General features: G+C 40.5%; 3 protein-coding genes across 3 annotated transcripts; 1 reads left to right on the forward strand and 2 right to left on the reverse strand.

The window, feature by feature from the left end:
* exosc5 (exosome component 5) lies at window positions 1-5339 on the reverse strand. Its single transcript, XM_029517102.1, has 6 exons — window positions 5229-5339; window positions 2507-2620; window positions 1761-1882; window positions 1511-1651; window positions 661-750; window positions 1-368 (listed from the first exon to the last, which is right to left on the reverse strand). Exons 1-6 carry the CDS (start codon window positions 5326-5328, stop codon window positions 273-275), a joined length of 663 nt encoding a protein of 220 aa, XP_029372962.1. The 5' UTR covers window positions 5329-5339; the 3' UTR covers window positions 1-272.
* Window positions 5340-6009: 670 nt separating this feature from the next.
* bckdha (branched chain keto acid dehydrogenase E1 subunit alpha) lies at window positions 6010-10629 on the forward strand. Its single transcript, XM_029517101.1, has 8 exons — window positions 6010-6263; window positions 7554-7730; window positions 7862-7948; window positions 8086-8194; window positions 8588-8749; window positions 8835-9041; window positions 9133-9274; window positions 9829-10629. The coding sequence occupies exons 1-8, from the start codon at window positions 6150-6152 to the stop codon at window positions 10169-10171; spliced, it is 1341 nt and encodes a 446-aa protein (XP_029372961.1). The 5' UTR covers window positions 6010-6149; the 3' UTR covers window positions 10172-10629.
* Window positions 10630-10636: 7 nt separating this feature from the next.
* Window positions 10637-13433, reverse strand: b3gnt2l (UDP-GlcNAc:betaGal beta-1,3-N-acetylglucosaminyltransferase 2, like). Its single transcript, XM_029517103.1, has 2 exons — window positions 13026-13433; window positions 10637-12302 (listed from the first exon to the last, which is right to left on the reverse strand). Exon 2 carries the CDS (start codon window positions 12143-12145, stop codon window positions 10871-10873), a length of 1275 nt encoding a protein of 424 aa, XP_029372963.1. The 5' UTR covers window positions 12146-12302; window positions 13026-13433; the 3' UTR covers window positions 10637-10870.
* Window positions 13434-13559: the final 126 nt, after the last annotated feature.

Below are 13559 nucleotides of genomic sequence, written 5' to 3' on the forward strand. Positions count from 1 at the left end.
TTAGTGGAAGAGACATTCAGTTCTTTCCCAGTTGTCTAACATGAGAATATTAAACTGAAAGGAAAAAAATGAATCCCAATAAATGCACTTGTTTGACTTTCATCTTTTCGATCTGGTCTTATTTCAAATGTCCTTATGTACCCTCCCCCATGTATTCTGACTGCGATTCAACTGAAAGCCCAAAGTGCCCAAAGTGGTTACTGAATATTTTATTACAGCATCAGTATTTAAAAAAAAAAAAAAAGAAAAAAAAAAAGATTGCTGCTTCTTCATCAGAGGATTTTGGAGTATCGTCGCCTGACAGAGTCCCTGTAGAACTGGAAAATCTTCTCTGATGCTTTCTGACTGACTGCTATACACTGCTGCAGCTGAGGAGAAGAAAAACAGACATCAAACATGAGAAAAATTTGAAAGGTCTGTGATCACCACAGGTAGAGACATAAAAACATCCCATCCGCCTCTGTCCTGAAGGAAATACACAACAGCTGTACAGCTTTATGTAAAGTGCCTTGATGTAACTTTGTTATGATTTGGCGCAATGCAAATAAATCTGATTTGATTTGATCTGTACAAATCTGGAAGTCACACGCAAGACATAATGACACATCTAAATTTGGCAATGTGGCAGCATTGCTGAGTAAAAATGACCACGTCACTCACCTCAGAAACTGAAAAAGATCCTTTGGTTGATGACATTAATACTTTGCGTTCTGTGCTGTCGATTGCAAAGGTCATCAGAGCTCGACTTTCCTGAATGAGAGGAAAAAGACAAAAAGAAAAAGAAAAAAAGAAAGGATCAACAAGATCAGTGAGGTTTCTGACAGTTGATCTTCCCAAGGGCTAAACACAAGTAAAATTTAGTTTTTCGAAATTACACAATCTTCTATGAGTAGTAGCAAATTCTTAATCCATAATATTTATTATTTTACAAATTCACTTATAATGAATTTGAGATGTTAATTTGAGTATCATTTTAGTGGCCACCTTTCTCAGAATCTGCCTCATGTGATTGTGTTTCCATAAAACAGGCCTGAACCACAGAGTGCTCAGACACAAAAACTACTCTTTCCTCCACTTTTCAGTGAAAATGCTTAATTGTTAGTTTGTTCATTTATTAAGATCTGTATGAGCTTTTCCATAGCAGCAGCTTTTAGATGATGGCAATACAACCATACACTTTCACACTTTTCATCACAATACACAACATTAATGTTAATAATCAAAAAAAAAAAAAAGACCGCGAAACAGATAAACATTGTCCTTTAACACTGCATTACCATGATACTATAACACACCAAAATTTAATATGGGAGAGTTTGGCAAAGCAAAATAACTTTGTTGAATAATTGTTTTAAAATTGGACTAATGAGTAGTTTGGAAAAACATGTTTTTTTTGTTGTTTTTATTCAATTCCTTATAAAAAATCATCAGTGAGCAGAGCAAAGTATTTATTCTTCACTCTAAGAGACACAGTGATGCATGCTCATATTCATCTGAGAGTGTCAGTTACCTTTTCCTGAGCTGCAGTGGGGTCTGTGGTGATCTGACCGTCTGTGTCGATGGCACAGGTCACAGCGCAGAACAGGCAGCTCATTGGCAGGCCTGCATCCATGAGAGCCATACAGGCGGCATTCAGGAAGCAGGAAAGAAGCTGAGCAAGTGCTAAGGAAGAATGCTAGCCAAGGGAGACTGTCGGGAGACCATGTCCCTGCCTGACCTGCAGCCTAGGACGTAACTTTAACCCAGGCAGACAAGGATACTGAGCCGTCATCATGCAACACCTGAAGAATGAGAGTGAGCGAGGAGCGAGGATGAAGTGACAAGAGCAGAGATGCCTCACAGGTCTCTCGCACACACTGCTCCTGCAATCGCTCCCTCACACCTAGAAAGAAAATAAACGTTTGGTAAACGCTCGAGCCAGACAGATAAACCATCTGTCTCACTTACTCCACCTTGTGCTGCCAAATGGTATGTCAGTTTTTGAACAGGAAAAGTCCCTAACCCCCTAAAACAATTAAGTTTGCATTGCATTTTCTGCATAGTTTGGATAAATAACTGCTCATAATTTAAATACACATGTATATGTACACATACACAGTCAGGTCCATAACTATTTGGACATTCACACAATTTTCAGCATTGTGGCTCTGGATTTGAAACAATTAAAATGTGCTTTGAGTGCAGACTTTCAGCTTTGGGACATTCTTGAAAAGAATGTAACAATGAGTTCATTTGCCCACACCATATTTTTTTGGTATTTCTCTGATGGGTTTGCTTTGATTTTTCAACCTAATGATGGCTTGATTCACTGATAGTGACAGCTCTTTGGACTTCGTATAGAGAGTTGACCTCACCCGATTCCAAATTCAAATACTACACTTCAAATGAACTTTTAGAGCTTTTATCTGCTCCCTGTAAATGAAATAAGGAGGGAATAACACACGCCTTGCAAATTAAATTAAGCTGCATAATAAGATTTCTTTTTCCTTCTTGGATATCAACTTACTTGGCAGCCCCACTTTGGGCTGTACCAACACTTCCAGTGTTGCCCGATCATATATCTCCTTGCTGACCTTAACTTCAGCTGGTCCATACACTCCAGCCAATACACTTGTGTCTCCTTCAAATGAGAACAGAGAAAGGTGTGTTAAACAAACATTATTCTTCACAGTGACAAAGTGCTATAACCATTTTCCAGACACCACAGTTTTAGATACAAGTTAAAGCTGTCATAAGCCACCAGAAATGAACAAATCATCTTGGAGTGAAACTGAAATGCAAATATTAAAATCAGTCATACCGCAATATCTGCCCAAATAATAATCACAATATAATTTTTTTTTTTTTTTGCCATATCATTCAGCCCTCATTCAGCAGAAACTGCGATCAGTGAGTTATCCACTGCAGATGGATCATCTTAACTTTTACACAGACTAATCAACTGGAATGGCCAACAGTGCAATAGCAGTTAAAAATACACAGAGACAAAGAGAATAAAACCTTTCTCATCACATTCATTCTAAATTCAAGTTGTTTACAACTGACAGCTCAAAGGCAAAAGCGAACCTAACTCTTGGTCTGTGGAGAAGAATCAATCCTGTGATCTCTTGACATAAAACAGTTACATTCCCGGGTCCAGACCAGGAGGTTGAACTGCAGTTTAACACTCTCCTCTGCGCCTCAGTCAGAGCAGTTGCCTGCCTAGTATAGAACAGAACCAATGCCTACGAAAACTGTCTCTGGCCCCTGACCTCCTAAATTTAGTAGATCTATTAAACCAGAAGTAAACAGAAGAGGAGCTAAAAACAAGAACTTTTAATTGAAATTAAAACTACCACCAATTCAGATCTAAATATTACGAAAATTAAATGTGGACCAATAAATACTAGATCATTACCATCCTAATCCCTGTTAGTTAATGATTTGATCACTGATCATATTACGGATTTATTCTTTATCACTGAAACCTGGCTTCAGCAGAATGAGTATGTTAGTATAAATGAATCTGGACCCCCCTTCCATGTTAACTTTCACATTCCTCATACCACAGGTTATACTCTATTATGGTTGGTGATTTCAGTATTCATGTAGATGTTGTAAGTGACAGCCTTAATTATGAATTTTGTTTATGCTGTCGCCAAATTTAAGGAGAATATTCAGTCATCAATTGCTATGTCTAAATTCAATAGAGGACTTGTGAGGAGGCTGGCACCTTTGCTATTGCCCTCAAATTCATGCTTTAAAGTAAACGTCACGGAAATTGGAAAGGAAGTGGCAGTCCAATTATGTAGATTTAGATTTAGCCTGGAGAAAAAAAAGAAAGTCTAAAAACATAGGAACATATTCTGCGTTGATAGAAGAACGGGAACAACCCCAGGTTTCTCTTCAGTACTGTAGCCCGCCTGACAGAGCATCATAGCTAAGTGGAACCATTGATTCCTTTAGCTCTTAGTAGCTGAAGATCATTTTATGGGCATTTTTTTTGCTAATAAAATCGTAACAGTCGGAGCCAACATTCAACAGCCTTTACCTACAATTGGCAGTAGTCTGCCAATTGTAGGTAAATTGCAGCAGCTTCTCAATCACCTGTTACACCTGCTTTGTATTCTGAGTCTTTTCACCTTTAAATTTCCCTGAGCTAATTTCTATAGTTTAATCAACCCAATACCTACCAGGCTATTTAAGAGTTTTTCCACTAAATAACACATACATTCTGGATCTGATCAAGCGAGTTTATCTCTTGGTTATGGGCCACAGCTTTTCAAAATTGCAGTTATTAAACCTCTGGTCAAAAGACTCAATCTTGATCCAGATGTTTTGGCTAATTATAGACCCATTTCTAACCACGTTACATTTCCAAAACTCCTGAAAAAGCAGTTACAAGCCAATTGTGTGAACATCTGCATAGGAATGGCTTATTTGAAGAGTTTCAGTCAGGATTTCGAGTACAGAGCACAGAAACAGCACTGGTCAAAGTTACCAACGACATTTTGATGGCTTCAGACAATGGACTGGTCTCAATACTCATCCCGTTAGATCTTAGTTGGGATGGACGGAGCTGCACTAAGTTTTCAAGATCTGGCTTATAACGTTTCTTTATGACAAAGCCTACAGTTAAAAAAAATAAGGTTTAATTACTCTTTTTCTTTTAGTTGTCCTGCTGTAGGCCTAGACTGCTGGGAGTTGCTGTGAGCACCTCTCTCTATCTCTTATGTATATTACATGTCTCAATCTTAGTTTATTCATTTATTATGTTTTTGTCCTTCCTATCCTCTCTCTTCCTCTTCCTTTGTTTTCCTAAACAGAATATTGTAGCGACTGCAGGGTACTGTCATTTTGATGAGAGGTGGTCTTCAGAGCAAAGATTTAGGGGAGGGGTAGCATACAGGTGATGGGTGCTGTTTGATTAACGCTGTTTTCAGGTTTTGTTCACAGAGACATCTGTCGATTGCTAATGTGAGTGTGTTGAATTGTAGTTAGTAATAGGCCATCAACGACTGAGAAAAATCTCACACTAATGTGACTCTTCCCTGGGAAAATCTTGTCCGGGTAAGCAGGGTGGTATTTGGACCCGGTCTGAAGTAATCTCGTATGTGACTGTTGTTTACATAATTTGTTTCATTTTTCAAAGTGGATTTCTATCGGCGTTAGACGGGCTGAAGAAAATGAGAGTTCGGATAAAGTGCAGACTGGGTGAAATATACCGGAGCAGCTAACCCTAACCCTACCTTGGGTGAAGGACGCTGAGCCGTCAGGTCGAGATAGTAAACTCTGCTCACAGCCAAATTCTCTGAGAGAAACTGTTGAAGAGCCGCACACCTCCATCATGCCGCCACCACGGAAGAAATGCAGTGCGTCGCAGGATGATTGCGTCATCTGTTTTGCCGTGAAGGACCTTGAATGATGACATCAGAACACGGAGGTCAGGCTAAATCTGACAAAAACAGTGATGTTAAAATCGACCGGAAAACAAAAACAAAACCCAAACGGTTTACTAAAGTAGCCGACGGCACAATGCCGTATTTGTATAGCACAGATTGACTGTCGTTGCTAAGGTGAAAAGAAATGTGTTTAAAATGATTTGTTTTTGTTGACAGCGGGGAAATTACAACCCGAAATAATATCCCAATAAAACAGTATCACTACATCCGGTATATACTTTCAAAATACAGTGTCAAAGTTCAAGCGAACAACGACTATATGAGAAATGTAAAATATTGCAGATAAGTATTGCTTCCTTGTAAGAGGAATTAAACATTAAAATGAAAGTAATAGCTTTCCTCTCTACATTTTGATAGTTTCTTGTAATTTGTTAAATTAGAACTGTCCCTTTCAGTTGCACAATCCGTGTTCTGATTAAGAGCAACATTTGAGTGATTACAAAATATGCATCGATAGAGGATTTTGACAGATGATTAATGTTGCCCTGCATGCGTACTGCATGCGCGCTTCATTTCCAACATGGTGGCTGCGGGTTTTACTTTGGAGGTTTGATCGGAACTCGTGTGTGGCTGGCGTCCGTCGGTGAAAGACTATCAGGCGTCTGCTGCCAACTCGTCCTGTTGGGCAACTCTTAACACAAGTTTTTCAACAATTTGTGACGGAGCAGCCGGTAGAGGGGGCGATTAAGAAGAGGGCGGACTGTGCAGATGGCGGCTGTGAGAGGCATGAGCAGAATGTACGGTCTGTGTTTCCAAGCTGTTCGTCAGACGGCCGGACTGAAGGCGTCGAGGCTGCTTCAGTACAGAGCCTTCAGAGTCACCGTGAGTCCAGCTCTGCAGCATCAGCTCAATAACACAAAGGTCGCCGAAGCTGGCGTTTAAACTGTTTGCTGTACTGAGCGACTTCGCGTTCAGCACCTGCTGTTCTCGGCACAAGCCCTCAGTTTTGTGATGAATGCATTCCACTTATGAGCCCAAGAAAGCGCGACTCCGGTGGCTTTTCACCGGGAAAGGCGCGGCGCTAAACGCTTAAAACTTTCCTGTACGTGTTTCATGCCTACGAATCAGAAACCGACTTCAGCGTTGTGCTACAGTCTCATTTTCCGCGGTGCGTTGTGGGATAGCTAGCTTAGCTAACAACCTTTCAGGAACAGGCTTGTTATTGCAGTGTCGTGTCACGCTGCTGAATTTCTGAAGACTTAGTGGTTGTCAATAAACGTCTTGCTTGGCCTAGAATTGTGCAGCTCGATGTCGTGCTTATTGTTGAGATTCTAACGTCTGGGAAGCTAGTCGGCTAAAGTTAGCTAGCTATGTTCCTATTGGTCGAAGAAAGGGGTGTGAGGAAGCTAGCAGTGATTGAGATCCGCGTACCGGGAAATAAGCTCATACATTATTTTTTTTTTTAAATCTGCATCGGAGCACAGCAGCGACTTTATTCATACATGACTGTGGGACAGAGGTCACACACACATACAGTAAAAGAAAGGTACATAAAAACAAACAATCACTCGGAATTTCTGATTGCTGCATGTAATCAACCTGTGTTTTATTGTTATACTACCAAAAAACAAATGCAAAAATGCACACTATCATTAAAAATTGTACACTAGAACACAACCTGGGTTAATTTTTATATTTATATATTTTTATATTATATTATATTTATATATTTATATTATATATTTTCAGCACAGAACAATTCCTTAATTCTAAAGTTATTGTTGTGGTTCAGTTGTGCAATTCAACTGCCAGTTTTCTTGTACATGTCTGTTGACATTTGTATATAATGTATTTATTTATATATTCTCTGTCAACTCATTTTTTTTTTCATACCTCATCTAGCCATTCTAGTTATGTGAATCTTTGTGCATTTATTTTCTCTCTTATGTCCGATGCTGCTGCAATGTACAAATTTCCTAACCGAGGGACCAACAAAGGATTATTTAATCTTGTGTAACACAAAGATATATTCCAATAAAGTGTGGCTTTTCCTTTGGATGTTGTTATTAAGGGAAAGATGAATCCTCCTTTGCGGTGTCAATTTTACAGCGGTCCTTTCTTTGCTGCAGCCACAGTGATGTTAATAAATAATGCTTGTATTCAATCTTTCAGGCCATGCATCGACAGCAGCCTTTTGACTCATCCCTGGAAAAGCCACAGTTCCCTGGAGCCTCAGCTGAGTTTGTGGATCAGCTTGAATTCATCCAGCCCAATGTCATCTCTGGGATCCCAGTGTACCGTGTGATGGACAGGCAAGGAAATATCATCAACCCCTCTCAAGACCCTCAGGTACAGTCCACCAACTTACACTTTTCATCATGAAAATTGTCAGGGTAATGTCTTGTCTGATGATTGGTTGCACTAACCCTAACCCCCTAACCCTAACCCTAACCCTGTTGCACTTTCTCTTCCCTGCTTAGCTCTCCAAGGAGACAGTTTTGAACTTTTATCAGACAATGACTCTGCTGAACACAATGGACCGCATTCTTTATGAATCTCAGAGACAGGTAAGTTGTTTTTTTGTTTTTTTTTTTTCTTTCTTTCTTTCTTTCTTTCTTCTTTTTCTTTTTTCCCATTTTTCAGTTTTTTTGTTTAGCCGTGAAACAAGAAGAGCAAGAGCAGGTTTGATATGTTTTTGTTACAGGGCCGGATCTCCTTCTATATGACCAACTATGGAGAGGAGGGGACACATATTGGTAGTGCTGCTGCTCTTGACCCAAATGACCTGGTGTTTGGTCAATACAGAGAAGCTGGTAAGTCATAATTAAGTCATAGCACTGTAATCAGTGTCAGTAATAACTGTAGCTGTGGTCGAGTTTTTTAGGCACGTTTTTCTCGTATGCTTTGGTGACCAGCGAAGTTAGAACAATATTCAGTCAGTGATGTGCCTTCCATTAAATAGCACACATTACTTGCCTTATTGTTCTTGTCTTCTTCTCCAACCACTGCTTTGCTCTTTCAGCTGTTTTTTTTTTTTTTTTTGTTTTTTTTTTCCCCCACTTTCTATTGAACATCCTCAGTTCTGCAGACCTTTCATCCCACTTAAGTCACCCCTCACCCAATCCCAAGTGTATTCACCATCAGTTACCCAGGTACTCTTGTTGTCTTTTTAGTAATGGTGTTTAAAATCCTATGTGACCCTGCAGGAGTGTTGATGTACCGTGGTTTTCCCCTGGATCTGTTCATGGCTCAGTGTTATGCTAATGCTGATGACCTTGGCAAGGGTCGACAAATGCCCGTCCACTATGGCTCCAAAGACCTGAACTTTGTCACCATATCCTCTCCTCTGGCCACTCAGATACCACAGGGTGAGCTGTAACTATTTGTTTTCCTGACTGTGAAGATTTGCATAGACCTGTGAGTATATTCTCATGCTCAATGTGTCTTCATCAGCGGCTGGAGCTGCTTATGCAGTCAAGAGAGAAAACAAGAACCGTGCCGTAATCTGCTATTTTGGAGAAGGAGCAGCAAGTGAAGGGGATGCGCACGCTGGCTTCAACTTCTCGGCCACTCTCGAGTGCCCACTGATATTCTTCTGTCGAAACAATGGTTACGCCATCTCTACCCCCACCAACGAGCAGTACAGGGGAGATGGCATTGGTAACAAGCCTTGATGTGGTTTTCTGTAAAATGTGATTTGAGATCTGCTGCTGTCTTCATGAACACACATTTTATGCTTTCTCACCAACAGCTGCCCGTGGGCCGGGTTATGGAATGCTTTCTATCCGCGTTGATGGTAATGATGTCTTTGCTGTGTACAATGCAACAAAGGAAGCACGCCGCAGGGCTGTCGCTGAAAATCAACCCTTTCTCATTGAGGCAATGACCTACAGGTTAGTTCAAAGGCTTGAATCCAAGCACTGTTTATTGACAGGAGATATGAAACGATTAATAGGCTCATGACCCAGAGTTTTATTAGTTATTAAACATGTTAACCTTTGTAGTCTATTCTCAACTGTAACTTTATCTCTAAGCATATTGGGAATATTCGGCACTGATTAATCTTGAATTATTTACAGGATGCACTTTGTTTTAGACTTACGGGAACTGTTTTTTTTTTTTTTTTTTTTTTTTTTTTTTTTGAGACTTGTGTTCACTTTCAAAAAAAACAAAAGCCAGAGGGAGTGGCCTAATCTTGTTCTTTAGCATTCATCCGCTGTGGGTAATGTGAAACAACACAACCACAAGTATCGAGAGCAAAAACAATGCAGCAGGGTGTTGTCATTAGTTAACGGTAAGAATTATTAATTAAATTAACCATGAGAACAGAACGTTAAATTGTTGCAGTTCTAAATCTCTCAAAGAGTAGATCTTTTGAGTGGTGTAGAATCCTAAACTATTGTGGCTATAGAGGATCAACTGAAGAAAAATAATTCTGCTTATTCAGAATCGGCCACCACAGCACCAGTGACGACAGCTCAGCTTACCGCTCAGTGGATGAGGTGAACTACTGGGACAAGCAGGACCATCCCATCTCCAGGCTGAGACATTACATGATGGCCCGAGACTGGTGGAGCGAGGACGATGAGAGGAGCTGGAGGAAGCAATCCCGCAAAACGGTGATGGAGGCATTCGAGAGGGCTGAGAGACGCCTGAAACCAAATCCTGAACTGCTGTTCACTGATGTGTACCAAGAGATGACGCCCAGTCTTGACAAACAGAGACAAGCTTTGTGGAGGCATGTCCAGCAGTACAAGGAACACTACCCACTTGACCTGTATGACAAGTAATTGGTAATGGATGTTTTTTTTTTTGTTTGTTTGGGTGAAAAAAAAAAAAATATGGAAGTGGGATGAACTGATGACTTTCACGGTTTTATAAAGATTTCGCTTCGATGTGTCACTACTACTGCACAATGGGGAATACTTCACACCTCTGGGTTTGGTGCCTTAAGTTAGTAGATTTATTGTCACTGGAACAGTTCCTATCTATGTGACACATAACCACACAATCCAAGCATTAAGAAGGAACTATGGCTGTATATCTTCCCTCTATTTTCATTGTCTTCCTCATTGACAGTATCTTCAAAATTACAGACTTAACATTTTACTGAAATGGTGGTTTTTACCATTAAAGATGGAGGTTTGGATGCTGCAATGCTGTTCCACACTACATTGAGTCACAAAACTGTGTACCCTTCTAACCCATGTTATGTGTTTGGTGTTTTATGGAAAATAAACAAAATAACTTCAAACGGTTGTTTAAACGGTTTTAATTGAAACACATCAGGAAGGTGGACAGTGAGTTAATGACAAAACGTTGAGCTTTGACATGACAAACACTGAATGTTAACTGTACTGCACATCCACATGGCTGCAAAATCTTGAAACAAGACAGTAAAAAAGGGACAATGATAGCACAACATGGTTTCAATAGCTATGCAATTCCCACTTACTCTTATTCAAAAATTATTTGCTTGCTAGGCCAATTTAACATGTCAAAAAGGGGCTGTGTATCCCCTTCCACAGCTGCTTCAGCTCTACTGGCAAGCGCTTGTGAATCAGAATAATATCTTTATATGCACACAGATTCTCGCGATCTTGCACCTTGATGTCGAAGGTCAGAAATTCTGAATGTGCCTGAGGAGAAATTCCCATAGCCTTAGCACACATCCCAATGTAGACGTCATCGATTGGGAAGAAAGGGACAAAATGTGAGACTGAATACAGGGATTTCAGCAACTGTCCAGAGAAAAGAAAGCCACCTCCACCAGCATAGGCAGGATATGGGCCGTCATAGAAACTAAGAGGAACATAGTATTTGATTTTGGGGTCTCTGAGGGGACTTGCGGTTTTAATCACATCACCAACAAACAGCTGATATGCTTGAGAGCCCTTCAGAGACAACAAGTAGCTGACCATCCTGGGTGTGTTGACAAATACATCATCATCCCCACTGAAGACGAAGGAAGCATGAGGACAGTGTTTCAGTGTCCACTGGAAGAACAGGTTCATTTTAAGCGTCAAGTTCAAAAAAGTCTCTTTGAAATCCCACTGTAAGAGGTCCCCAAAGTTGTTTGCTTCAAATGACAGCAGTGGGCTGAGGTCAGGGTGTTCCAATGGGGAGTTGCCCAAGACAAACACTCTGCGAACTCGAAGTCCTCCGTGATACACCCTCTCTCTGCCCCAGGTCTCCCGCACTGCTTGTCTTTGCTCAAAGTTCCAAGGAGCTGACTTGATGGCCAACAGTAGCAAGGTTTGGTTGCCCCGCCTCCCTTCCTGAGAAATGCACTTGTTAGGTTGACTGATCAGGACCGGAGAGGACATGCAGCTCATGCCCCGCACAAAGTCCTGGAATAAGACTGGGTAGGAAGAAAAATCAGGGATATTGGTTTTAAGAAGCTCTTCATTCTTTGTGCAGTGAGACCAGTGGGGGTCATGTCTGAGAGGATCATCCCATTTGTCCAGATTTTTTAAGGACAAGTGCAGCAGTCGGTTCCAGTATGCTTGATTGTGGGGGATGGAGTTTCTGAAGTCATCAGAAATAGACATGTTATGGACTCGAGGCTGAGGAATTGTGAAACTTTCCACATGGGGGGACTGTGTTTTCACATTGCTGTTGCCAGCCTGGACAGTAATGTCCCTCAGGACGGCCTCTGGTCCAGCTTTGTAGCTGTATGTTGTTTCCAAGTTTATGGTCAAGTATAAAATCATAATTAAAGTGATTAGAAAAACCACTGCACTGAAGGAGCGAATGCGTTTCATTTGGTCAAATCAAGGAAACTAAGCTGTCTGGTGTGTGTGTGTGTGTGTGTGTGTGTGTGTGTTCCCTACAACGGAGTCATATTTCAAGCAACATATTTCTGGTAACCGTTGGACATTTCCTCAGATCAAACTCATGGAGGGGACAGACTGGTTGAACCTGCCGACACAAAACAGTAAGACAAAAATCATGACATCTCACACAAGTGCGGGAGTCTGTCAAAGTCAAATGGAATGTATTGCATGTGTAAACCTTAGTCATATTTACTTATTTGGTATAATTCAAAGATTAAAATATGTAGTCATAGCATGACTAATTGTATACAAATTTACTTAATTACTTGATACATGTGAGAACATGTGGCAGGCTAGAATCGTTTATTTATTGGCATCATTTGACATTACAAGCTCCCTGCACTCCTCCAACAAAAATGCTGTTTCAGCACTTGTGTGTATATTAACAATTATAATGTAGGCTACCTGTTGTTTTAATTTAAAGATAACAAATGTGAATTTTCTGCGGTAGTGTGTTCCACAGGGTGCCCATGATTACATCGTCTCTCCAGTGTTCAATTAGCGGCTCAAACTCTCCAAATAACACGCAGTCCCCGAGAGATTTTATAGCGTAGCAATGAAACACCTGAGGTTCAAGTTTAAACATCAGAGCGAAACATAACACCCACTGACACCTTATCTCACCTAAAACACAATTATTTGAAGTCGGACACGACTAAGTCATTCAGCCCGCTAATCGAATGGACGGACAGTTACTAAGACAAATGTGAAACATAAGCGATCTTTAAAAAAAAAAAAAAAAAAAAAAAAAAATTAATAATCAAACAACAACAAAAATTCACAAGCAAGTTTTCTAAAAATTACTTACTTCTTTAACTGGAGACAGGGATGGGTCAATGGAAAACTAAGGCGATAGAGGAAGTTCCGGTGTGGTGAAGGCCAACGCACAGGTGACAACACTGATAGCGCGCGTTGTGTGGCAGAGCACCTTCGTGCATCAGCAGTTGATCATTTCACAGAGGAGGCCACGCCCACATCTTTACCAAGAGAGGTTTACTGTTCGACAGGAAACACGACTCATGTACGTACAAATTACCTAAAGACCAATTGTCTGTTGACAGAAATCACTTGGAGGACACACGAGCACAGTGTTCAGATCAGTAAAGCTTCTTTTTCTTCTTTGTATTGCATCTCGTGCAGGCCTTAAAAAAAAACATTTCAGCCTTGTTGCTTAAGACAGAAAACATACACAAATCAGACAATAAGAAAACAAAACAAGAAAACACTTGAGAAATAATTCCTGTACAGTGGAAATCAACTGCTCTAGTTTTCTCATCCATATCAAACCATGCATATGTTCACAGAGGTGATCATTGTTTTTCACCTTCCTTGAATAAAAGCA

The sequence above is a fragment of the Echeneis naucrates genome, chromosome 13 (assembly GCF_900963305.1).
Source record: "Echeneis naucrates chromosome 13, fEcheNa1.1, whole genome shotgun sequence".
Classification (NCBI taxonomy): domain Eukaryota; kingdom Metazoa; phylum Chordata; class Actinopteri; order Carangiformes; family Echeneidae; genus Echeneis; species Echeneis naucrates.

Coding starts and splice junctions, on each gene's coding strand:
- exosc5 (XM_029517102.1), bottom strand. CDS start 5,328: ATGATGGAGGTGTGCGGCTCTTCAACAGTTTCTCTCAGAGAATTTGGC. Junction 1,883..2,506: donor GCCCAAAGTGGGGCTGCCAA/GTAAGTTGATAT, acceptor TTTTCTTTCTAG/GTGTGAGGGAGCGATTGCAG. Junction 751..1,510: donor CCACTGCAGCTCAGGAAAAG/GTAACTGACACT, acceptor CCTCTCATTCAG/GAAAGTCGAGCTCTGATGAC.
- bckdha (XM_029517101.1), top strand. CDS start 6,150: ATGGCGGCTGTGAGAGGCATGAGCAGAATGTACGGTCTGTGTTTCCAA. Junction 8,195..8,587: donor TGGTCAATACAGAGAAGCTG/GTAAGTCATAAT, acceptor GTGACCCTGCAG/GAGTGTTGATGTACCGTGGT. Junction 8,750..8,834: donor GGCCACTCAGATACCACAGG/GTGAGCTGTAAC, acceptor TGTCTTCATCAG/CGGCTGGAGCTGCTTATGCA.
- b3gnt2l (XM_029517103.1), bottom strand. CDS start 12,145: ATGAAACGCATTCGCTCCTTCAGTGCAGTGGTTTTTCTAATCACTTTA.